The 27,025-nt window shown below is 37.1% G+C and overlaps 1 protein-coding gene across 4 annotated transcripts in view; it reads left to right on the top strand.

Annotated features, from left to right (window-relative positions):
- The window catches only part of LOC115338876 (collagen alpha-1(I) chain-like), a 143,443-nt gene that overhangs the window by 60,278 nt on the left and 56,140 nt on the right, over window positions 1-27,025 (top strand). Inside the window, exons 3-4 of one of the 4 annotated variants that reach the window (XM_030007874.2) lie at window positions 19,547-19,611; window positions 21,371-24,359. The exons of 2 other annotated variants lie outside the window; for them this stretch is intronic. In XM_030007874.2, the coding sequence (XP_029863734.1) occupies window positions 19,547-19,568 (22 nt within the window). In that variant the 3' untranslated portion in view covers window positions 19,569-19,611; window positions 21,371-24,359. Of the gene's footprint in view, window positions 1-7,162; window positions 7,247-19,546; window positions 19,612-21,370; window positions 24,360-27,025 lie in introns of those variants that run through there. One more of the 4 variants, XM_030007875.2, reaches the window with a different exon arrangement.

Genomic DNA, 27,025 nt, shown 5'->3' with positions numbered 1-27,025 from the left:
TTGTAGCAGAGCCCAACCATTCTCAGTGTTTTTATGTGAGTGTTTTTCAGACATGGCTTCAGCAGAGTAAAGGCAGCTGAAGCTGAGAGAGCTGGGCCTTAGCTGTCCAGCAGTCAGGTCGTGTCCGTAGACCTCCGTGTTTAGATCAGACTTCTGTTCCTCCTTTCCTGCTTGCGGTGCGCAGCCTGAGAATTATTGTAAGCAAGGTAGTCTTGGTGTTTCCTGTAAGCGATGGATGATTTTAGAATATTTTACTACCTGCTTGAGTTTGTGCATGAAAGTAAATTAACATATTTCTTTGTAGTGTTTAAGACTGGTTTATGCCTAGGTATAGATAAGGGTTAAACATTGAAAATAGCAAAATGACCACAGATTTCACATAGTGCACTACTTTTTAGAGTTTAAGAATAAAAACCCGTGTTCTGGAAAATGCTGAATTTCTTTCCTATATAAAAATAAATATTCACATATGCGGAAATGCCTGTTTATTATGACTGTTTCTAGACATAGCTGGAAATCTCCCTCAGTGATTACTTTTAGCATTAGTCTAAAAGTACATCCTTTTCCCCATTTTAACACCACCACCAGAAAAGAGAAATTGATCTATTAAAGAAAAAAAATTTCCAAATTTCATAATTTAAATGCAAATGTCCCCTTTTAAAACAAAATTCAGCAGGAAAAAAGAGAAAGCTGTGATAAAGGCTAATACTTTTTATAGAGCATCTTATGTACATTATAGTGCGTGCCCTTAAAACTATCCAGGTCTTTCAGCACAATAGCATTTCCAAGATCTTTGAGCTCGTTTACACAAGGACACTCAAAAAATTAATTTGTACTAACTAGACTTGAAGTGGATTAGTTAAATTGCATTAAATCCTTGTTCAGAAGGCTTTCAAAATTAGTTTCCTTAATTTAATTTATATTAATTTATTTTGGAATTAAACGAAGCTGTATGGAATTAATTAATTAATTAATCCTGAAGAGTATCCATAATAGAATTGAATTAGTTTAACCACTCTTCTTTAAAAGTAAATCTGGATTGTTTTCATATATTTTGATTTTCCTCTGAATTTCTTCTTAATTTAAGATTAAATTTCTAAAAATGCTATTATACATGGTTTTTTTGGGTTTAGGTTGTTTGGGTTTTTTTTGTTGTTGTTTTAAACTCACTATGTTACTGTAGGCAAAACCATTTGCTCACGCAAGTTTGGCTCTTACTTATGTCTCAGGAAATCCACACTAACTGAAACAAGTAAAATTTATCTGTTGTAGCATCACTACAAAATCACCCTAAGCCACTTGAACTGATTATTTGTAATTCATAATGTGAATAAATTGTAGAACAGTCTGTAAGTGCAATTAAGAGTTGCCAAGTCTTTCCATCTTTTGACAATAGGAATTCAAGCTGAAGTGCTCCAAAAAAAAGCATTTTTCACTGTCTTAATAGATGTGTCGGAGCACTGGGAATATCAAGGCTTGCCTGAGGTGCTTGTTTCATTGCGGCTATGTGAGATCTGGCTCCTTCTTTTCAATTTCCCAAAAAGGGCCTCATTTGAATTGTACAGTCTTCCCCTATGTGCTTTCATTGAACATGATTTCCCAGTTCCTTTAAAGTGATTTGCATTGTCCTTGGAGATGCATCTTTGCAAGGTAGATTGCAACCATGGCATTTGTGAAACACTGAAGAGCTGGATCCTCTTGTTTTTCCCCTACCCTTGTAGCTGAACACAGAGCAGTTTCATAACCTCTCTTAAAGTTGATTGTTAGATTTGAAAATCACTATCACAACTCATACGCCACCCTCTTCCTGAATGTCAGCTATGCTTTATGGTTACTTGAGTAGTTTGTGCCACTCATGCCTTGAAAGGTGTAGGCATTGCAGGTCTTCCGTGTTACTGTTCCTTTTGGTAGTAGAAGTAGCTCCAAAAGAGGAGGATGTGGTAAAAGGGGATCTTCCCCTGTTGGAAGTTGCCCCCCCCTTAGATATATTTAGTTTTCTGGGTACCTGTATTTTAAGCTAGATTTGTGAGATATGTTGGTTTTGTTTGTTTCTGTTTGACAGAAGCCAACACTTCTGGGAAGCAGTTTCCAAAACCCTGATCATCTGTATGACCGTGAGGAGGCAGGATGAGCCAGAGCAAGTGGGGGAGTGGAAGTGTCTGACAGTGGTTGGGGGAGCAACAAGTCACTGGGAATGGTGGGGAGAACTGTTTCTCTCTCATCAGATCTACCATTGATGGCACAGTAAATTTGAACTTCAGTCTTTTCCTACAAATTTAATCAGGTGTGACTGACAGGATTTACATTCCATACAGACCTGCTTTCTCTCATCAAATTTGGGCTGGCCTTTCGTACAAACAGAAGAATATTGTGACACAATTTTAACATTCCCTTAGGTTCCTTTCATGATGAACTGCCGTATTAAACCTTTCAAAAGAGTACTGTTATGTTGCATTCAATCGTACTGCATTTTAGAGTAAACATGACTCTTAAAGACATTTTGGCTTTAGAAGATGGTAAAAGTCAGATATGGTATTCTCTTTGGCATGCTTTTCTGATTTAAATTATCTGTATTTGTAAGGGAGAGGACCCATTATATCTATTCATGTTTAGTGACCAGAAGCCAGGTGAAATGAGTTAGTCTCAGGCTAGTTCTTAGAAAAGAGCTGAGATTTTTATTCTATTTGGTAATATATTCCCTCTTGTGCAGTGTATCTTTTGAAGTGTACTGTTATCTGGTTGCTTTTTTCTAGCTTTCCTTACAACCTTTAAAATGATACGTGTCCCTTTTTGTATTTGAAAGGATGTTGATCTTATGGCAGAGTTTCCTGAGGGATTTCCATATCATTTGCCACAATAAATTCAAATTAAGGAAAAGAAGAAAAAGGTCTGTGAGGTTCAGTAAATGAAACCATTTTAATGTTAATTAGGGTGGATGTATAGCTATTAATTAGTATCCAAACTAATCAACATTGGAATAAATTTTTAATGTGAGTTTTCTTCAAAATTTTATTTTTAAGCAAGAAAAAAAATCTCCATACTTCTTTAATAGTGTTAAATATTTTAAATAACAAAATGCCAAAAGAAATAAGTGCAGATTATTTCTTTATTAACTCTGAGAATCAAGGGATTATGATGACAACAGAAATGGAAGAGGGAGAGGGTCATCCCTTTTCCAGTCTTTTCTTACACATGCTAAGTAATTAAATCTTCACTAGTTTTATTTTGGTGGATATCTAGCTAATTTCATTATGTGATGGTCTGTGTGAACATATTAACTCTGTGTGTACTCCGCAATAGTTTTTAGTGCTATATCTGATCATATGTGTGTATTCTTCCACCGTCCATGTATGTATATAAAGTTTAACATGTTTGAATAAATATTTATTGTCACTCTTCCTCCCAGACAGAAGTAAAATACCTGATGTATCTGACAGACCTCTTTCCTATATTTACATAAAATGTCTTTGTGAGGAAAGAGAGAGAGGCAAAAGGAAGGTGCATAAGCGAGAGAGATCAGAGAGTTGTACCCACCACAAGGTCTTCTCAGCCTCAAGTAACAGTAAGACATACTAGTGGCTCTTATGTTTCTTACATTAAAAATATTAATTTTTTTGTTTGTTTTTAAGTAACCTGTGTTATTGTATATTGGGCATTTTGAAGAAAGAGTTGTATTATTTTTCTGGATTTTCTGACATTAGTTTGAAAATTATTGTTACTACTCACTGATTGAAAGGCACTGTGAACCCTGTTAATGCTTATCTGATGGCTGTATCCTTAGAAGGTCTCTTTTCCAAGCTGCCTCACTAATACTTCTCTCCATTCCCCAAGTTATAATAATTATACTGAAGTCTCATTGCAATCTTCTGTGCTCAGTATGTGTTCAAAAGATTTATTTGCATTTCTATCATGAATAAATTAAAATAATTTTGTTGAAAATGGCTTCATAAGGCTTGAGTTTCCATGTCTTTCAATTTCTGCATACTTATATTCTAATCTACCTGAAAAGCTAACAATTTAAAAGTAAAAGAAATGCAAATACTTCTTAGACACACATTCAGCATGTCTCCTGGATGTTTGAAGAGATAAAACTACTTATTAAATTTAAAGGAGTTACTAATATTCCTAATCAAAGCTCAAAATTCTGGATTTTGATTCAGTACCATAATTTATTGATAGGAGATTTCTTCACCAACAAATGCAAGACTTGCAGGAGTTAACAATATTGATCAGGGTTATATAACAGTAGGCTGAACATGAATTTACAAAAAGTTAGTTTTCTTCTAGCTGGAAAACTAAATATGGTTTGTGGTGTAGAACTATGCACTTAAAATGAAGATACTCATGTTTTACCAATAAATGTGTCATTCAAACTCCTAATACTTCTTTGCCTGTCAAACTATCTTTCTGGTATCTGCTGAATATTTTGTGATTGACAAATTCTTGGGTTATTTCAATGTGAATGTAGGACTGTGAGAAAGATGCTTTCCTTAATAAGCAATATTAATTTCCTGAAGCATTTCTTTTAAATTTTATGCTCTTTTAAAATATATGCAAGTAATGTAAAGTATGCTGGAGTTTGGTGTTGTGGGGTTTTTTTGTACAGTATAAGAGATGCAATCACAATAACGTGTGATATAGGAATTGAACAGCACGTATTTTAGACAGGTAACTATATAAAGCTCGCATCCAAAGAATGGTTCCTTTTTGTAGTGGGTCAAAGTTTAAGTAAACTCAGTGAGCCTGAAGTGGTGTTTTATAAGAATCTGGAAGTCTTTCTGTATTTTCAGAATTTTAAAGATCCAGCAGAGCTGGACAAGTTCACTGGGAATCAGCTCTACGAAACCGGGAGAGTCCAGTCCCAGACATTTAAGTTGAATCGTGATTCAAGTATTCTAGTAGGATTTTTTTTTTTTTTTTTTTTAATGATTCAAATGCATGGATTTAGTTAGCTCTGGGAGGTATTTTGCAGTATGGTGTTGGAGCACCTCCTCCCCCTCCTTCACTGACCTTGGTGTCTGTAAAGTTGTTTCTCTCACATGTTCTCACTCCTCTCTCCAGCTGCAGTTTCTGTGCCTGCCACAACTTTTTTCCCCCTTCTTACATCTGTTATCCCAGAGGCGTTACCACCGGCGCTGATGGGCTCAGCCTTGGCTAGCGGCAGGTCCAACTTGCAGCCGGCTGGCATTGGCTCTGTTGGACATGGGGGAAGCTTCTAGCAGCTTCTCACAGAACCCACCCCTGTAGCCCCCCCCCGCTACCAAAACCTTGCCACACAAACCCAATACACCAATAGAACAGTGCAGTTTCAGCTCAGTGAAGAAACGGACCCCATGGAAACCCATAGAAAAAATCCTCCCTCTACTGGACAAGTCAGCAGAGCCTGTTATGAAGAACAGAATAGAGGATACCTAGCTAAAAAAGATGCTCTCGGGGGAAAAATAGCATGCCTTTAATAAAGGCTTAAGCCCTTTTGAAAGGTTCAGCACTCACGTGGAAGAGTAGTTTAGGCACCGTAGTCTGTTTGGATTTTCAAGAGGCCTTTGTGAAAGACAACAGTGAAGGTTTTTAAGGAAACTAGGCCTGAAGCGATATAGGAGGGAAAATTCTTTGTGAGTGAAATGAGTGGGGAAAGAAACTGGATAAAGGTAGGAAATAGGCAGAAATAAATGGTCAGCTGTAGTAAGTGTTGAAAGTCAGAAGCGGAGTTCTGCAGGGAGCTCCGCTGGGACCTATGCTGTTCAGTATTTTATAATTAACCCAGGAAGCGGATGAGCTGTAAGATAGGAAAGTTTGCTGGTATTAATAAGCTGTTCAGGTTAGTAAGGGTGAGAGACAGCTGTAAAGAATTGGACAAAAACCTTTTGACTTTAAGCAATAAAGTGGCAAATAAAATTCAGCATAGGTAGATGTGAAGTGATACCCATGAGAAACAGCAATTGTAACTTCATATAAGATGTGCTGGGCTCCAAAAATACTGCAGTCACTCAAGAGTGAGATCTTGGAAGTTTTAATACTCCCATAGAAATACATAATAAGTAGCATTCAGTAAAGCAAGTTAGGTGTTTGGAATTATTAGGAAAGAAAGAAAAAACAAACCTGAAGACATTATTATGTCAGCATATAAATCTAAGGTTTTCTTACACCTTGATAACAGTGTGTCGCTTTGTTTCTTTCAGAAAGAATTCTGAAATCTCAGAAATGGTTTACTAAAAATTGGAAGACTTTAAGTAGGGCAAGACCGTGATCTGTGTTGTGGAAGAGCTTCTGTATCAGGCAAGAGAGAATTTAGTAGGACTTTGTAGAAGTCTGCAAAATCATAAATAGCATGGGACAATGTTGATAAGGATTAATTTTTTCTGTCTCTTCTGGAAGAATGAAAGGGTATCAAGTGAAGCTAGTAGGAGATGGGTTCAAAACAAAGAAAGGTTTCCTCTTCCTAGCAACAGTGGTGGAAAGCCTTGCTGAGGATATTACTGGTGCTAATTTTTTTGCTCTGGGTCTAAGTGGAGTTTGGACAAGTACATGGGGAGAATTAAACGAAGATTTCTTAGTATACAGTTATCATATCTGCCTCAGAAAGTTCCTTGAGTGAAAAGGGTTTACAGTCTGGAACACTATTCAGGGGAGTATCATATATGTCCTATTCTTACTTTTCCCTGGATATCTGCTTGTGAATATTGATGAAGATAAGATATTGGTCCTATCTTACACTTCATCTAACAATCAGTTGAAGTTGTCGCATGTGATCTTTGTTGACTTGCTGATTCTTAAATTAAGAGATTTTGCAGTTCATTCCTATTTAAAAAGAAAAAAATTATAATCCGAGCTCAGCTCATCAGTGCTTAATGGAGAGAAACTGACAAATTAATATTGAGAAATTTGAAGGCTCTCTTAGATGAACAGCTGTATTACTTTTGGATAATGAATAGTTTCAATAACTGAATATTAGCTCTTTCAAACTGTGAACCAGGATGCTTTTAAACAACACGCAGTCTAAAATTTCAGTCTAGAATTTCTGTTGATTATGTTTTGAATTTTTTTAATCAAATGCACTAAATTCAAACCAAGCTTTGATTCAAGCATGTCTGATATATACAGAGGTCAGATTGCTTAATTGTTTTCCCTATTACTTTTTCTTCTATTATTTATTAAGTTACAGTTGGACACATTTCAGTCTATAAGATCATCCCCATACATGTAGACAAACATCGTGCTGTTGTCTTGCTGCTGATTTTTGTTGGAGTTCCCTTTTGGTTGGTAAAGTATTTCTTCATCAGAATATGCCCAGCAAAGACACTACAATGTTAAAGAAGTTTTCTTAACTATCCATTAATGTCTAATATTGAATGATTCTGCTAGCCAACAGTACTAGAGCAGCAAAAACATCTTGCGTAGACTTGACTTTAGTTTGCAATTTGTGATTATATTATGCTTCTGTGAAAATAGAACATGCTAGTATCCCAACATGAGTGGTACGGAGGGGCAATGAATACTACAGATTAGCCATGTCCATGTGGCTGCAGGTGGGTTAATGATAATGATTAAGTGATAGTGACCCTGCTATGCTGTGCTGAGGCAGTTATCTGACTCCCAAGCAGATAAACTATGGGGATAACTTGGTAAGAGACAGTGGATTTCTGATGACTAAACCAGCATGGCAGTTACACTTTTTGCTTTTGTTCTGCTAGTTTTAAATAAACCAAGTAATTTACTTACCAGCAGCACGTGGAATGCAGTAGAATATGGAAAAGTGAAAACAAAAAGGTCAGTACATTACTGATGTCCCCTCCCTGCCTCTCAGTGAACAGCCTCAACTTCCTCCTTAGAGTTTTTTGCATCCTGCTGAGTTGCGTAATGTGGAGCAGTCCTTACCAGGAGTTGTGTAACAAATATGGAAAACTCTGCCGAAGTAGCTTACAGGATAGTTAATGTTAATAGGGCAATGCTAATAGAAATATATTTATAAAACAACAGTTTCATTTCTGTTAGCTAAATGTGGGGCTAAGGCCTTAAACTGGTCAGACTGTCTGTTTTGTTTCTGTGTGACGGAGTTGAAGATGTATTCCCTTTCTCAGTTCTTTCAGTGCTCCCCAGATGGAGGTTGCTTCCCTCACAACGCATTTGTGTCCTGGCAGTTTTACTTTATGATCACAAACAGTTTAGGATAATTTTTCCTGGGGTAATAATTGTCAGCTCTGAGGACTGTAGGGAAAATAGATTAAGAACCACTGAAATTAAAAAAAAGGTAAGACACACATAAGGAGAGCAAGTTCACAAAGTTTTATAGATTATTTATTCATGTTGGATGTCCAGAAACTACCCAACGAACTAGGGCTCTACTGGACTGGAGCTGTGCAAACAACATATAATATAATCGCTGTGTGATGAAGCAACTTCATTTGCACTCAATTTTCAAAATTCTTGTGTCCAAATGTTTTTTTCCTGTAGCTTTAAGCAATTCTTGAAAGCAGTGTGTTTCCTCTCAGAACATCTCCGAACAAAAGGAAACTTTCTGATCATTTAGATGCTAGTTCTTCAAAACATGTTGAAGATCTGTCAGGACAGAAATTTAATAGATTCCTCAGGAAGGAGCTACAGAGGAAGGTCAGTGGCCCAAAGTCACTAAGTTTAGTAAGGCCTTTTTGGACTTAATATTATAAAATCAGGATTCAATAAATTACTTGGGTCAAAATATTTTAAAGTTAGATTATATATATATATATATATTTTTTTTTTAGATTAGAAACTATTTACATGCCTGTATGATAAATTTCTGGTTGTGTAGACTTTAGTGGTATCAGGTGGAATATGTACAAATGATGTGATTGAACAAATGAGATTTTTTGCATGAGGATGTATTACTTTATATGATTAAAATCCACATAATGTGGTCTAAAGTAGTTACGTAAGACAGAAAAGAAAGCATGTAATTGGTAAGAAATGTATGCATACTTAGAGTAGAAAACAAATATGTTTTAGCTAGAGGTATTGTGTCATGCTAAATTCCTATTTCTTCTGTATATATACAAATTTGAATCTATCGTGATGATCAAAATGGAGAGGAAGACTGTCAATTTGCTTTTCAAATCCTGTAGGAAACAAGCTGCTACTTCCTTTTGAAGAATACTGAAATACTTTATTTCTATATGAAGTGTGTGGGGTATCTATATTTTAAAAAATACCTAGCAAAACCCACATATCTCTATGATTGTATAAATTACTTATAAAATAAAACTTTGTGTTGCTGAAATATATGTCTTGCACAGTCATATTTGCGACTGGGGGTCGAAATGGCATTGGTGTGCTAATGATGACAGCTGATGCAAGAATGTCCTGGACGAGGTAGTATGGCTATTAAATTCAAAGATTGTATGACATCTGAATAGCAATTAGTGAGGCAATGGTAATTTATCTAGAACATTTGAAATTTGAGTTGCTGTGGCTTAATGTATCAAAGCAAAGATTTAGAAAGATGCCTGTCAGATTTGTGAGCAGTTTTGTTAAATCTTGTGGATGTTTAACATTCTCTTTCATCCACCCTTTAATGAGATAATCCTACAGTTTGGACTGCTACTATTTTCCATTCAGAAGCACTTAAAATAGTAGAAAAAGTCATCAGAGTTACTAAGAGATAGGATATGATACTGTTACTGCCCGAAGGACTTCTACTAGAGAGGAAATTGCAAGAATTTGTCCTTTTTCCTCCCCTCCATCCCCACCAGTTGACTGGGGACTGATAAACAACTGGTTTTGTTGCCTTCACTCAAAGCGAACTCAACTTTGGTGGAGGGGGTACAGGAGCATGCTTCATTAGGTAGTCTTTTTTCTGTCATTAAAGTAACATGGAAACTAGCCAAAAAGCCGCTAAGTTTATCTGAAGTAACACTTGCAGCTTTGTGGAAGTATGCGGCTGAGTAATAGTACAAAAATAGCAAGTTATTTTGAGGAAGAGCATATGTTCTGTAACAATGAGAAATTGGTATACAGATAAAAGAAATTACGGGTCTAAATATAAATTTCAGATGAGAAAGATGTGTGGCTTAGTGCCACAAAGTTTTCTGTAGATGCAGCCATTAAAAGTTGTTTAATGCTCATTCTTCTAACATAGTTATTTAAAGAAGCACCATCATTGGTAAATTGCTGTACTGCCATAAAGGTGCACATTTTGTAGTATGTAACAGTACAGATAATAGGCACTTTTTATATTCGAGTGCACACTAATATACAGGGTACCATGCAGTGATAATTACAGCCTTTTTTTTTTTTTCTCTTACAAGAAAGGTACATTGCAGAGCCATACTATTTGCTTACTATTTAAAGACACTGACAGCCAAATGCAGCTATCTCCTGTTAGAATTAAAAATGAAGACAACATTGGAACAGATTCTCAGGTTACTTGAGAAAGCAGTTACGGTTATGTGCTTAGAGACTGGAAGACAATTCCAGTACAGTCACTTGTGCAATATCATTCAAAATTCTCCATGCTTCAGCAGATAATAGCAAAGTTCATTTTCCTTTTTTTTTAAAAAAAAAAGGTGTGTGTGGGGGGGTCATAGGAAGTACTGCTTTGAGAATGAAAACTTTCCTCCACAGAAGTCACTCTATTTCATGGAAAAGATTAGTTTCTTCACAAAAAAGTGAAAAGTGCAAATTGGCACCAAGTTCCTTAAAATCTCTACCTTCAAATGTTTCTCCTGTTTTTTTCTTTTTTTTTTAAGCTTCTCCTTAAACAGTTATAGATCAGCATACATAAAAGTCATACTGATGAGTAGAACAAGAGATTAGAAGATTAAGCTGCAGTTACATGTGGAATAACTAGAACTTAAGACGTTACCAAATAAAATCCACTTAGAGCTGCTCTGTTCATCAAGGTCTACATAGTCAGTGTAAAGCTGACTGAGTAGATGGAGCTGACTGAGCTTTGAGAGCTTTAAGAGTAATTATGTAAAATAAAATCTTTATTGTTTAAATTTTACTTTTCAGGAGGTACAAGTTTGAAAATACTAGACCTTAGGACAGTCTTGGCAAAACAAAAATCAGTTCTTATTTGATTTATGAGTAAATCTTTTTCTTCTTTTCTGAACCACTTGCACTTCGAAAATCTACGTGCCACTTGCTGTCATTTGCTGTCTCTAAGAAAGATGTGATCATGCAGGACTTCTCTTTCAGAACAGGAAGAAATGTGGGCAAAGGAGAGACATGCAGAATTTAGAGGGGAAAAGCTGTGAGAGGTTAAAGAATTCAGCTAGCATTAGGCATATAATCACTCAATATATATATTTTTAAACTATTTCTCTTTCTCTCTCTCTCCCTTTCTCTTAATCATTGAATAACCAGCCTGATCTCATTAGTGTCTGTATTATAAACTACCTGTGTTGCTACCGCTGGGGAGAAACAAGGAGAAAAGGGGGTTTCCAAAACTGAGATAGGAAATTATTGAGAAATTAGGAGAAAAGAGGAGAAAAAGAATCCTTACGGGGTTTTCCTTCTCTGTTTTTTCAGGTATTTTCTCTGTAAGAATGCTGAAAGTATGAGACAAAGTAAATATAGTAACTTCAGCTCTTGCATTTATGATTCCCTGAAAAAGGGAGGTCACTTTCCTCTGAGCCGGCAGTCATCTCTGTATCTAACGTAGCGCCAAAAAAAGGGAAGTATAGCAGATAAGATAGTTTTTCTACTGTTAAAACTTTAATGCACAAGTGTGTATTTGGTGTTAGGAGTTATCTTCTAGTAATAATAGATAAAGTAAAAAAAAAATCCTAGTGAATTTAATGATCTTTCTGTATATCCGGGATCTGTTCCATGGGTACTTACTGGTACGTGCTGCAGTTCCTCACTGTGCTACATACCCAGTTTTATTTTCTGTGAAAATAAGCATGCAGAGGAATAGCTGATACATGTCCAGATCTCATCCTAATACAGATTTCAGATGCAGTCTGGAAACTTAAATGATAGGTAAATTATTGGCAAAAAAGCAGGAGAATACAAAAATATCGCTAGCCACTGTAACTGTGAAATCTGGGCAGTTTGGGAGTAATCCTGTTGAGGTCTTCTGGCCAAAATCAACAACTGGGACATGTTCTCTGACCATTTTGATACCAGGTTTGGAGAGAAAGTGGAAGATACTTTTCTTTAATGAGGGGGAGCAAAGTGTTTTATATGTTGTTCCCTTTGTAGAGACGCTCCTAGTACTCTATTTTACTTGTTTATTCTTGTGATTTTAAAAAAAAGCTCCATCCAAAATGCTCCTCGTTTGGAGCTTTGTGCATCCATGCCATATGTTAAAAACATGATGAGTAGTTGTAGAATCTATGCAGCAACACTTGTCCTTTATCTCCTTCCCCACCCACACTGAAATAACAAGACTTGGAGTCTCTTATCCTCTGCACCATTTTTTCCTCCTGCAAATGTAAATTTTCCAGCTATACCAGGTCAATGTTCTTCAAATTGTCCAGGGATTTTATGTTTCTTTTCTTATTTTTCTGGCTCACATTTTGAGGGTCTATTTCTAGGTTCTTTAAAAAACTTGGCTGGTATATCTGGAATACGTAAGCTAAAAATTGAAACCTTAAAAGCGACTGAAGGTGAATACAAAAAAATTGCTATGAGTTTTTGAAGTACTGCTGCAAGCATCACATCTGTAACATGTTTTATGCCATTTTTCATATTTTCAGTATGTCATCTAGAAGTTAAAGGAAATTTTAAAAGGGTTTTGGAAGCCAAATTTAGTATTTTTAAACTCATTTGAAATGTGTAGTCTTCAATGAGACATTATGCCCAATTTGACTTGTACATGCTAGTATTTTGGCTTGTTTCCATAGCTGCTATGTACTCTGAAATGTGCAGAGTGAGAGGGCAAAAGATCTCATCCTGTCTGATTTAATCTTGTTTAAAGTTTTTTCGCTCTTAGCATCCTGTGACAGTCATTTTTAGCAGTGGGATCATAAGCAGCCTTCAATGTTTGATTTGTCTTCTCTCACACTGAGAGTAAAGGAAACATCTAGAATGTATTATGAAGTACAATGTGTGTGTAAGCATGGAGAACACAGAGCTGTTACAAGAAATGTTACAAAAGGTGGTATCATTTCACACGCAAATGCCTCTGGACAGATGTGAAACTCATGATTGTCATTGCGTAAGCATTTTGCAAATGAAATATCACAGCATGTTAGATAGAAAACCATTATGCTTTTCTCCTGGGTGGTTTGGTGTTGTGCGTAAGGTGCTGATCTCTCTGTGTTTTGACAGGTGTATGTAAGAAAATTTCCCAAAAAGGTATGTTTTAATAGTAAATTTCACTTAAGAGTTTTACTTCAGGTGTGCAATTCTTTGCGACAGCTTCACATGTCTTGCTGTGGTCATCTGCTTTTTAAGTCAAACTGTGAAAAATGGCCCAGATCACATAACCAAAGGTAATGGGATATTGGATCATAACAGAAAACATTATCTAGGAAAACGACCTAAAATAGCTTTGGGAGTTCCAGCATGCTCAGAGTCTTTTCAAACAGCAAGGATCCATGATATAAGAGCAAATATCTACAAAATACACTTTCTTTTCTGTCTGTGGAACATGAGTAACATAAGAACATAGAGAGACGCTAGCTTGTGACTATCACTTGTGGAGGAGGCAGTGCTGAACCTTCTTGGAGTGACTCCATCCAGGAACAGCTTGAGGGACCCGTGCCAACGGTGATCCAGACACAAGTTACATTTGTCTTCTAGACTCTGAAAATACTCTATCTTTGTAAAGTAAATTTGCTACTTGAGTAACCTGAAACAGGATAAAGAGGGTTCTCATTTAATTTAGTGCTGGTTTAGTCTCAGAGTCTTTGTGTGTTAGAGAAGCCTAAAGGTGGTCCGAAAACAGGACAACTGCGGTTGATTCTGCTGCAATGTGAATAATTCTCAAGCTTTCCTCTGACGGAGCTATCAGCCTCGGGAAGGGCTACTGCAGGCAGTGCTGCCTGGACTCCGGGAACAGGAAGACTGGAAGAGTTTTGCTATTCAAAAAAACTTCCAGAAAACCAAAGTCATCTGACTATCTGAGGGCTACAATGTAGCACATGCTACACCCATTGGGATGTGCAACCCTGGCATTGTAAAATTAATTAGGAGTTTTTTCAGTCCATGGAACAGACCAAAAGTTTTAGTAATAAAAGGTCAATTTTAAAAAGACTCTATTTCGTTTTGTCCATCTGAACACCTTTTTTTAGATTCTGTGGGGTGTTTTTTCCCTGCCCTTTAGGCAAAGATATTATAAAGAAACAGCTTAGGGAAATGAAACAAGCTGTCCAAATTTGTAAAAGTTGCACTTCCTCAAGGAATTTCAGTAATGCTTAACAACCGGTCTAAATGGGGATTGGAACAGTTTAGATATTTTTATTTGTTTTTATTTTAAACAAGAAGGAGAACTGTAATGATTTCTCAAGAGAGCAAGGATGCATTTTAGAAATTTTTGGTACTTGCCTAGTTAACAGTTACACTGGAAGAAAAATAGGTATTTTGTATATAAAACAAAAGTTTTCCTACATTATAATTTTTTGTCTTTCAAAATGAAACGTAGCTATTTTTTTCTGCTATGGTGGTGTTAACCTAGTAGAAACATCTGAGCAAACACAGCAGCGTTTGCATATGTAGAAGTAGAATGAGTAGAGTAGTAGACACTATAGTTAACTATACCAAAATGTGTGGGGTGCCCTGATGTCTGGTATGTTTGCCACATGGCATACATATTAGTTATGTATATCATGACTAATGAAGAAAGCTTTATGCTCCTGCACTATCTCCAGTACAGTAACTTATATCTGCCATCAATTTTTAAAGTTTACTATTTCTTGATAAGCCACTGTGCAGATGAATGCTGAGATTTCAGCAGATATTGAAAGGATTTTTTAATTGTTCCTTCTAGAGCAGAAGATAGTATGCTCTTTATATGATGCAATCCCTAGCGCTGGTAGTTTAGCTCTGTTCTTGTTATTTAAGTAACTGCTCTATCTCGTGCTGTTTCATAATCTGTAGAAAGGCGCAAGCAGATACAGAGGAGAGTCACACACAGGCCATACTAATAGGATCTCCAGCTTTGTTTCTCTGATGAGTTTCAGAGACCCCAGATTTGTTGATCTTAAGGAAAAACGTTGAAAGCTTATCATGGAGGTTTGAATAATAGTTTGTTTATTTAGTAACTAAAGATAATCTGAGAGCTACTTTTTGGGGGGCAGTTCGAGTGTAGTTTTTTTTCTTTTGGGATATAGTTAGGATGCATAAAGCACTGCTCCTCTTTTGTGTTTATAGGAATGTTTCAGTTGACTCTTTGGTTTGTTTGAATAAATGTATTTTGAAAGTCTGCAGGTAGTGATGATGTTAATGTAAGTAAGCACTTATGTGGACTTCCGTGATGATTCCTCAGTTTTCTCCACCTAACACTTATTTTGACTTAAATTGGGTGGGTTAGTGTCTGGTCCTAAAAGCTACAGAATATTATACTGACTAGTGAGTAGGTGAAAGTACTATAAAAGGTCATCTTCCCTATCCTTCATCGATGAGGCTGAAACAGCACGGTTCTACTGAAGTTAGTAGAGGAGTACACATCTGTTCCAGCTAAGAGTCTTACCCTTTGGTTAAATGGAATTCTGTTCCAGGTTTTACTATAGACAACTTTCTGTGATGCATTACAGCTGAAATTTCTGGATAATCCACAGCTGGAAATCCAGGGAGGACTGTAAAGATGCCTAGATGATCTTCTGAAGTAGAAAACTTATGATTTGCTTGACTTTTTTTTATATATCTAATGTTTGTAGTAGCACTGCACCACGATTTAGCCAGTAGTAGAAAACCCAAGTGTAGAATTCTTGGGGCTATGCTATCACATCTAGCACTCGGTTACCTTCACTTTTTTTTTTTTAACTATATTTTAAACACGTGCTTGTCCAGCTGTCAGCTTGCACAATGATTTTCTTGCTTTTTAAGCTTTTGAGGTAAATGAAGCACCTTTTTTGGAATATTTGACTTGAAGACAAGTATCTGCACAGTAAGCATGACAAACACTTGGAAAATAGCAAGATGATGCATCCTGAATAGAGGAGATACAAAAGGGAAACAATATAATTCTCTATTGGAATAACATAAATACTGTGCCAGTCATTTCACAAATAATAAGCAGAATATGGTGTGCATAGCAAGGAATTAAAAATTGAGTATACATTTATATGATAATGATTAAATGATGATGAAAATCTATATTAGGAATTACTTGCATTCAGTAACTGCTAATTCAAATATATATTTATATATTTTAAAGAACTAGGTGGACAGGAATTCTGTAAAGCGTGGAGAAAGAGAGGAAAATTCTCCTCTTCAGTGGACATGCAAAAACTATAAATACCTTAGGGCATAAAGGAGAAAATCGTTTGCATGGATAATGATCGTTTCACGTAGTGGGTATGGCACATAGATACTGCAATAAATGCTAAAAATATGAGCATAACTTTGACTTCGGATGAACCAGTGTAGTAATTCCTTCAGAAGTGAAAAGGAATAATTAAAAAGCCTTAAAAGAATACATTTTCTTGGCACATGCAACATGGCTAAAGACACACCCACCTGCGCGCCCCAAGTATGTGTGGTGGAAAGCCATCAAAACTTCTCCAAATCTATAAGGCTCAGATTTCTTTGCACCAGTGCAGCCATTACAAGGGAGGGAAGAGCTGTCCTTAAGCTGAAGGATAGCTCTGGTGTTAAGAAGCAATGGTTACAGACCAGCTATGAGTACACATCTGTTGGAAATCCCATAAATATTTTAAGCATAAAGGAAATGAAACTATGGCACAGTATTTTAATAGGGAGATAGCAGGAATGCACAGCAGTTATAATGTGATGTGTTTGTGAACATAAAATATTTCCTTACTATACCAGGAAATTGCTTCAAAAACAGGTAGCATCACCTAGTCCCCATTTCTACTCCTACTGAGTAAAGTCCTTTTTCATAACCTCCACAAGTTACGTTTTTACCAGGTTCTGGAGGGTCTCTTTCTCTCCAGGTACTGTTGTCTTTTCCTCCCAGGAGAAGGGAAATGATTCCACAGAGGCTCTTTAGTAATTAAATATTTAAGAAATTAATAGTACTATTATAAGGTCTTTTGCATTGTCAAGCTACAGCAAATGGGCCTTGGCAATATCCAGCTGAATGCTAAGTTACTAGGAAGATGCAACAAGAATGCTATTAGAATTGTCCTGCCATGAAAGAGGATGGTGGTCTATGCGTGATAGACTTTTGTGGGGTACATTGAAAATTCTTGGGAAATGTAGCTTCTCCGTTCTGTTAGATGGCCAATCCCTATGGATGGAAGAAAGAAACAAATGTGATAGACAGTGAAAGATGACAGTGTCTCTGCTGGGTAGTGGCAAGGTCATGCTTTCAAGAAAGCAAGAGAACTTCTGTAGGCTGCTGGCTTGGCAGTGCTTGTGTTGCAGCGGGAGGGACACAGAGAGTGCAGTTCCTTGTGGTCTCAGTCAAGTGTTGTTTTTGTGGTGTGAGGGGGTCTTTTTGGTACGGAGAGAAGTTAAATCATAAACTAGATCAATGTTGATCTCAAGCACTCGAAACACCCAATCTCTTGGATTGTTTAGGCACTAAATCTTTGATGTACTTTTGTGAGAGACTGAAAGACTTAATGTCTCAAACATTGTGGTGGGGCAAGTTCTGCTTAAAGACAAACTCTGCACAGCAAGGAGCCAAGGTGAAAAGCCCATCAGCTCAGACATCAGCAACAGGAGGGGGAGGTCGTGCTGGAGGGTGCGCAGCTCCCCGTTCTGATAAGCTGTTCTGATACAAAGATCAAACAATGGCAGTGTCTGCAGGGAAGGACAAGTTACTCCATAAACGACCCCCAAGCCTAAAGGCTCACAAACTGCTCATTAACCTGACGAGTTCGGGTGCCCGCCCAAAGGAGGGGCAAGGATGATAAAAGGACACCAACTGAAGACCCGGGTGCGCAAGCCCACCGGGACTGGACCCCTCGGCTGACTGGACACCTCGTCTGACTGAACCAACACTGGACCCAGGACCGGTGAAATCTTTCTCTCTTCCTTTCTCTCTCTCTTCTTCTCTCTTTCCTTTTCCTTTTCCACAATCCCTACACCTCATCTGTTTCAAGATACAAACCGTTGACCAAGTCTGAGACTAAGAGTGGATCCAGCCGCCCCTGGGCCCTTCTCTGAGGAGGAGTCTGGAAGGCAAGGGGGTCTGCTCTGAACCTCGTGACTCAACGGGAGGGATCTCTTTATTGCCTGAACTGATGTATATGGTTACATGGTTTACAGAAGTAGTCTTATGCCAATTCCTGTTGTGAGAAACCCTGCCACCTGCTACCATGCCTCCCCAGTTCTGTTTGCTTCTGTCGTAAATAAAATCTTTAACTGATTGTTTGGTGTCGTTTCACCTTAATTTAGCCCAAGGGAATTTTGAATTAAACACGACTCCCTGGTCTGTCCAGCCTGGGTCGTGACAACTTTACAAATGCCAGAGGAAAGCATCAAGTAAACCATGAGACCACAAATGTGAAGATAAACTTGGGCTATTTCTGTGGCTTTGCTTTAACCAACTTGTCTTAGTCTGTTTTATATTTTTTTAATGCACAAAAGCAAAGGGAGATGTCTTGGTTTTTCCCAAATACTGTTGCTAAAAGTGGAAATTCTTTGTGTTTCAAGGAGCTTACTAAATCAGGACACTGAGGTTGTGTTAATTCTTTCAGAGTCCCTTTTACATGTGGTGTTAAAGATTGTGTATTAGAAAAAATCATGGCTCAGCAGTGGAATGGTAATTTGAAATAAATTCCTTTGAACCACATTGTTACCTGAAGTGAAGAAACATACAGTGTAGGTCTGAAAATACGTTTACAAATGTGGCTTTAAGGCAAAAAATAAACATATTAATTAAAAAATAATTATATAATTCTTAGTTCTTTTCTGTTTCTCATTACCCTTGGTCACTTTGACCTGTATGAAGTGACTATAAAATACTAATATTTTGTTAGAGAGCATCCCCTATTCATGCACAGATGCATAAATGCCTGCATAAAAATTCCTGTCTGTGGACTCCAAAGTCAGCTAAATCAAGTCTGTTAGGTAACTTGATTAATGATATATACAGCTAATGTATTTTTCCATCCCCACTAATGCAGGATATTTTGCATTTTATTAGCTTCAGGTCAAAGCAGCAATGAGAAAAACTACTTTTAGGTAGATTTTTGGTGGTTCTTGATGATTCCCCCCCCCAACTGGGCAGAGATTATTACTGTTTGGATGTTGTATCTGGTACCTTATTATGGCTGTAGGTATTGAACATCTGGTTTGAAACACTGTAATAATCCTGCAAAACTGATGTGGTGGTGCTTTTTTTTTTTTTTTAAACAAACAAAAGGAAGAACTGGGATGGTAAGCTGAATTATGAGTCCACAGAGTTAGGTGCCGCTGTAAGAAGTGGGAGGGAATAACAGAACCAGCTAGTTGACTAACCACTTCCCTTCATTGTTGCTTTTAATATCAGAACAGCCTTGCTAGCTTTCTAAATCACCATGAGTTACATAAACGAGACCATGCACGCTCTAACTGGTAAGTTCCTTTCATTTAAGATTTAAATTGAAAATTGAATTGGAAGTGATCCTCAGTGATTAAAATTTGAATAAGATGTATTGCTTTGTGTTATTTTTTCATAATCATAAAAAAATATGATCCTATGTGTTATTCATAGTAAACAAATCGAGACACATTTCTGCCTTAGCAACGAACTTCATGCAGGGTCAGAAGGGTATATTCCCTTGACAAGTTAGAAGCCAACTACCAAAATAATAATAACACTTGAAAAACCAATGCAAGCCCGTAAAGTCTGAAAGGTGGCTTAATTGATGGTTTTTGAATGAGTTGAAAACTGAACTTCGATTTCTCTCCCAAGTACTATATCTTACACTGTGCTGTCCCTCACAAGCTGAAACCATCTATGTTGGTTTCTATTACTACTTGGTGGGTGGAAAATTCTTGTTTCATGGTTTCTGTTGCAGGTCCTGTTAGTAATTATTATTATAGTTAAAAATCCTCAATAATAGGTTAAATAAACAAGCAAATACTTTTCAGTAATTTCACTTCGAAATACACTAGATAACCTGAAGTAGTCTTAGAGTGGCGACGTATAGTTAAGGCTAAAATAAGCTGGTTTTACGCTTGCTGTGCTCAAAAAACTGTCATTGTCCGTATGAAGTTCAAGCCTGGTGTCTTGGTAGCAGTACAGTTGAAGGCTCTAGCCTGTTTTTACTGGTCTGAATGGGAGTTAGATTGGATTCTTAGTATGCAGCCAAAAGTTGTAATAGGGGTTTCAGCTGTTACAGCTATTTCTTTTTGTCTTATTGATAATGTGTCTGTGACATGGCTAAACATACCCAAAAACTAGGGAAGGGCACATCAGTTCAGAATCTATTTTATAGCATTGTTCATTTGGTGGGATGCGCTAACTTCTGTTGTCAGTATATTTCATTACTTAATAGCTTTACTTGAAATGTGTTAGCAGCTTTTTAATGATACTTTTCCTAGCAAAAAAAAACCCCAAACACAAAACAAACAAACAAAAAACCCCAGTAATGGGCATTTTTCCTAGGGAAGGCATCATGAAAAAGTTGACAATACATTTTAGGTTCTTCATTGAAAACATGGTGTCAACACCTTAATTCATATTATTTTAGTGCAAGCTGTCTGTTCACATTGATACTTTATAGTTTCTGCAACATGTATTTGCGAAGTGACTTCTGTGTTTTCTGCTCATATTTGGATATTTACTTTTGAAAGACAAAAACATTAAGCCAAATGTTTCAGGAGTTTCATGAGGTTGATAAAAACAAGGTTTTGAAATTATTACAGTTTCATTTATATTCTCATACTGAAAAACAGTAGAAGTAATTCCATTTGAATCTTGCATGAGAAAACATGCTGGACCATGGAAGGTTCAGCTAGGAGAGAACTTGTGCTTGCTAGCCACTGTTGCCCTAAAATATGGGTGTACTGTAATGAAAAGGCTTTCACAAAACTTATCTTTAATATCGGTGGTTTTGGAGAGCCATCAAGGAAAACATCCAGTAAGTCCTGTAAGGGAAAAAAATTTAAAATCTAACAGTCATGAGTAAGTTACAGAGTAGTAATAGCTGCAGAATATGTTGCTTTTTGAGGCCATCCATATTGCTTATCTGAGCAACATGAAGCTAATTAGCAAGTAATTTGTTCTTACTGAAGTGACAGAATAAGCTTGTTTTGCAGACATCTTAACCCTTAATATTGCCCTCTGCTTCTTTACACCAAAGTTTATTATTATTATTTTTTCACCCAGTTATCCAGCTACAGGAGATCCTCTTGGAATTCTTCAAGTTTTTCTCTCATTCATGTCAGTAACAAATTTCACCACTTCAGTCTTCACTGCATTGCTGTGTCTGATGCTGGATTCTCAGCAAATCTACACTGTTCTTAAAAGTTTTGGTGGACCTGTGACAAGATACACGAGTGAGGGATTTGGTCAATGCTACTTTCATTTGCAACCGAACTGGAATTATGCAACTATATGATCATCCCAGCTTTCATTAAAGCAAACAATCCAATGGAACAAAACCAGCCTTATCCCTTCGTGCCTCCACCTAGACCCTTGAGCAACACAGCTACAGCAGCCTGGTCTTGGAGGTGGCAGGGAGAAGCTCCTGGGTGTTCTCCCTGATGCCTAGCGAAGGGAAGCCCACAGTGGGAGCACTAGTTAAATTCCCTTTCCTCTCCTAGCTGCCATTTTTGGGAACCTAACATGTTTTACACCCTATTCATTCTATGAATTCAAAAGTTATTGTGATGAGGGCCTGACGGATAAGTTTCATTTCCTTAGGAAACCAGGCTAAAAATAAGTTTTCAACTCTTCTGTATGCAGAGGAAAAATTTTCAAATGTTAGTAACAAATCTGTTGCAAAGTGGGAGGCAAAAAGTGATTGTTTTAAAAATATGACATTTTAGCCAAATAGTGTGTGGGACCTGTTGTTTTAATTTTTAAGGTATTGGGTTGTCAATTCTTTCTTCCTTTCTCTCTAGCCCCCAGATATACTTGGTGCTGTTCCTGAGGCCATCTCTTTTTGGTCTTAGAAACAGCCATTGTGGCTTAGAAGTCTTAAAACCTAATTATCTGTGTTACCAGAGCCGTTTAACCTCTGGGACCCCAAAGCTGTCTAGTGTTTCAGAGCATTGTTCGCAATCCAGTATTTCATCTCAAAGCAATTTTTATATTATCCATTCCAAAATTTGTGGTGTTTGTAGTCATAACAAGTGTAGACTTACTGTTCATATTAACTGTTCAATTGACTGTCGCTGAAATTAATTAACTTCACTGGATTCTGAATATTGGGGGGGGGGGGGGAATTCTTTCAAGCCAAGAAACCTACTTTTTTGACATCTGTCTCCAAGCACAGCTTGCTGCTAGACAGTTTTCCTCCTCTAGCTCATTTTTTTCTCTTCCAGTTAGTTGTAAGTGAAGGGGTGCACAAACAAATGTAAATAATTCCAAGGTGACTTTTTCTGTGCCTTTTCTGTGCTATGTGGTGTTAATGTTACAGAAAAGGTTGCTGCACAACCCCCACCTCCTCCCAAATACATTTTTCCAGTTTAAAACAGTACCGTTTCTGTATCCATAACAGGCAAAATAAATAATATTACAAAAAGGCAGGTCAGGTCTTAAAATCAAACTTGTGAGTGGGGAATATGTAGCACTCAAAGTAGTCTTCAGTTACTGAGGTTTTTTTTATACATGAAGTGTAATGCAAGTCAGCATACTGTATATGACCACTGCTGTCAGTGTGAGGGTACATAGGATATTTTAAATAATGTTTCTAAAATCTGATCACGTAATACTTCTGTAGGTGGGAGGAGGTCAGAAGGAGGAATGGTGAGGGAGAGTCTTTAATATTGTACTATCTATGTAGTTGTTTCTGGAGGCATGCAGAAAAAATGAAGCTATCTAAGATTTCACAGTTTATAGAAGATACTTAGGAGTTCCACCAAAATGTCTGTGGCAATTGCACATTGCTTTGCTTCATCTGCCTGTAACCTCCCTCCCCATCATAGGTATTTGGAAGGTCCAGCCTGCATTTGTCATCTTCTGTAGTTCCTGTGGAGAGCAAATGACACATGGGCCATGATTAGAATTTTATATAATTTCCATGGTGCACTCCCACCTTCAGTGCCTGAGCGCTTATAGGAAATGAAACTTCCGTTGTGTTTAGAATAAAGGCAGGGTTTGATATTTCCCAGGACTTTTTATAATCCAAAAGGAAGATTATGGTTATGAAGCCCAAATTAGTCACAATTGGAGGGTTTGTAACTTGTAGGAAGTAGAACCTTTTAAAGCTTCTCTGAACCTTCTAAGTTGCTTCCTCTATATCTCAGATGTCAGCATGTCTTTCTGGCAGTATAAGTTTCATGAGGTAATAGAGAATTTTGAATAATACAATTCACCGAGTAGTGTGATTGATTTTGTTGATCCAATTTTCTACCCAGTGTTGGTGGAAGATGAAATGGAACAGAATTAGTTTGAATAGTATACAGGAGTTCTGTAGGAACAGAGTTAAAATTGTCAAATAACAACTTGAGAATATTTTAATAGAGGCTGGAAAACATTTGTCCTATTTGAGTTTCTGTCTAGAAGGGCACCTCTTGTGTCATAAATATTGGTAAGTAATTTTATTCTCAATCATAATTTTTTCATTGAATATCCTTGTATGAGCCATGATCGTTGCACATCTGCATTTGAAAGTACCGGAAGCAGGATAGTGTAGAACTCGGTGAGAAAGCTTAAAAAGCCCTGTATTTACAGCTGGATTTGATGTACTATTGCAGTGAAATAGCAGATGCTGACAATTATTATCACTGTGACCGCTCTTCAGTGCTGTTATATTTTTCAAATTATGCTCAGCTCACTAATTTGATACTCTTAACCAAGGCTGTTACGAGAGCTCTCTTATTTCATTATTTATAATTACTTTTGGCTTTGTAAATGAAAACAATGCTGCTGATGATTCCATAATTTATAATCCTGGTAATTGTAGATTTTCATTAGCTTATTATTATTTGTCAAATCTTTGTTGTGCAAAAGATCGTTATTGCTGCTGTTTATTTAAGAAATGGTCATATGACTTGGGAGGTTTCTTCTTTCTTTCACATGGGATCTATTTGCAAATTCTATGCATTTTGTACAAATAAGACACAAAGATTGCAGGACTTAATACATTGTTTTCATACAGCAGAAAATATTCACTAAATAAATCATTTGGAAATAAATAGTACAATTTGTTGAATAACTGTGAACAGCATTATTCATTTCATGTTTGGTATTATGATTCCAATTCCTTTCATATCTGTCTTCATAGGGAGAAGAGTGAAGAAAAAAGGTCCATAAGCAAACTATTTTAGGCAGATGAACACAGTATTTAAGAATAAAAAAACCTCTGAATTTTAAGGTGTGAGGTCATAAGTATGTTTTGGAGATTGCAACCATTTTTTACTCTTTTACAGATTTCTGTTTGCAGATATTCTAGCAAGATTGCTAGCTTAGTCTAACATGATGATTTGAAAGGATGAACTTTTATATCAAAACGTATAGCAAAGTGGGAGTAAAGTTTTGAAGTTATGCCAGGAGAATCTTTGACTGACAGATGAAGATTTTTCTTATGAAATTTTTTTCCCTGTTGTAGTGTTTTCCCAGACTGTGAAGAAGATTTTAGACTTTGTGAACCAGATTTATCCTTTCATGTACTCACTTACTCTGAATTGCTGCATTTAAAAATGTTACATACAGTTGAATGCTGTTTAATAACAAATTGGCAAAAATTCTGAATAATATACTCTTTTCTCAGACATCTATTTGCCTGAAAAGGCCATGCAACAGTTCCTTAATGAGTATTTGTGGTTTATAACCAAAACCTTCTCTCTCTAATGTCATGCATGTCTACTAAGAATACTTAGTGTGGAGATTGAATTAGGAGAGCTACTTTATTTTCCGTGAAGGCGTGACAAAACTTGGAGTATGTCTGCTGAAGACTCTTCTTCCTTATTTGCTAATTAACTTAGGTTATTTTTCATGCTTGAACACATACTTGTAGACCAGAACAAATGTGTGGAAGCCTACATACTATTTTACAAAACTATGTTTGGTGCCTTGAATTAACTCACAATAAGTTAACTTGAGGGGAGAAATACGGAATCATTCCAGAATTTGACTCGGGCTTAAAAATGACGTTATGTTATTACTGCGTGACTCTTAGACACACAGCCAATAGTCATATATAGCCTACAGGTTATGTGTGTGAAGAACATAAACAAACCAAATTTTCACTTGCACAGTAATGTTGTGTTGTGCACCTAGGTAGGATCCTCTCATTTTCAAAGAACCCTCCTCCTTCAAGTACTCTTCACTGTGATAATCTGTTCCTTCTGCAAGGTAGCATCCTAGACTCTGTCTTTGGTTTTACGTGATTATATGAGGATCTTGCTTACCTACTGTCTTATTTGCAAGGAATTACATTAACAGAGATGCAGGCTGTATGCATGCATTTTATTCTATTTTCCATAAGACACAGTAGCTTATTTGACAAGCTATTTTCTTGTCCAGAATTTTTCTGTATTCCCATACAAACCAAAAAACCCCTCCAAAATCATAGACCCAAAAAACCCCTCAGAACTCTTGAACAATTAAAAAATACCTTTCCTTTATGTGAAGCTCTTGCTGAAGCAGTTTGCAGCAGTTTGGGTATAGTACATTACTAAGCTGCTTTTTTGTGTGGTAAAGGTGCAACTTCCCCTTGGGCCTTTCTAACTCTCACCTGGTTGAGGAAGCTACTTTGGCTCTATTTTCAAGACCAAAGTACAGTACTGTACTCCCCAGCAAGTTACCCACTTCTTTCCATTCTATTTTAATGAAAATAAGTCATATTTCACATATTTTAACTGTTTTTAGATTTGATTCAGCTGCTTCCAGTCATCATTCCCCGATTGGTTATACTTCAGCAAAATTCATAATCCTGATTCTGCACTTACAGCTGTAACATCAGTAAGTCAATGTGTCCTTTTTAGACAGATGCGAGTTTACTGTTTCCATGCTGCAAACACCTGGAAGATGATTCTCTCTGCATCCTGAGATTACAGAAAACTGTGCTGGTACTATGCCCAAGCTAATAGAGCCTATTTCTTAGCAGCAAGGGTTCTGAGCTGTCCTAACTGCAGTTAAACAGCTTTCAGTTAGCCCAGGAGGCGGGCAGAGCTTTATTGCACATGCCTTCAGAGGAGTTAACGGTATTTCCGTTTAAATCCATGGCAACTCCTTCCTTCTATGCCCATCCACGAACTGGTATGTGTTTTGTTTCTGAATTTTTAAAGAAGGCATGAAGATAATAATGGATAATCTTCAATTAGGCTTTAGAATAATGGCTAGAAAACATACTCTACTAAAGAGATTTTTAGTTTGTGAATTTGCAAAGTTATGTGCAGTACAGGACAGTAGATATAGGACAGTGTATAAGTGGTGTTTGCCTGGAACCTGAAGTCAGAATTGTCTCTTCTGAAGTTTGGCAGCACAAAAGAATTCCAGCCACTCTGGCCAGTAAGTCAGCTTCATCAGGGGCCCAACTTAAATGCCTCTATGCAAATGCAGGTAGCATGGGGAATAAACAAGAGGAGTTAGAGGCATGCGCACGCCTGCAGGGCTATGATCTTATTGGCATCACAGAGACGTAGTGGGATGGCTCCTGTGACTGAAATGTTGGAATGGGAGACTACAAGCTCTTTAGGAAGGACAGGCAGGGGAGACGAGGTGCGGGGTCACCCTCTACATCAATGACCAGCCGGAGTGCATGGAGCTCCACCTGGGGATGGATGAGGAGCTGACCAAGAGCTTATGGGTCAGGATTAAAGGGAGGGTAGGGACAGGTGACATTATAGAGGGGGTCTGCTACAGGCCACCCCA

This window comes from Aquila chrysaetos, chromosome 3, assembly GCF_900496995.4.
Source record: "Aquila chrysaetos chrysaetos chromosome 3, bAquChr1.4, whole genome shotgun sequence".
NCBI classification, from domain to species: Eukaryota; Metazoa; Chordata; class Aves; order Accipitriformes; family Accipitridae; genus Aquila; species Aquila chrysaetos.
This window is presented reverse-complemented; position numbering and strand designations above follow the sequence as displayed.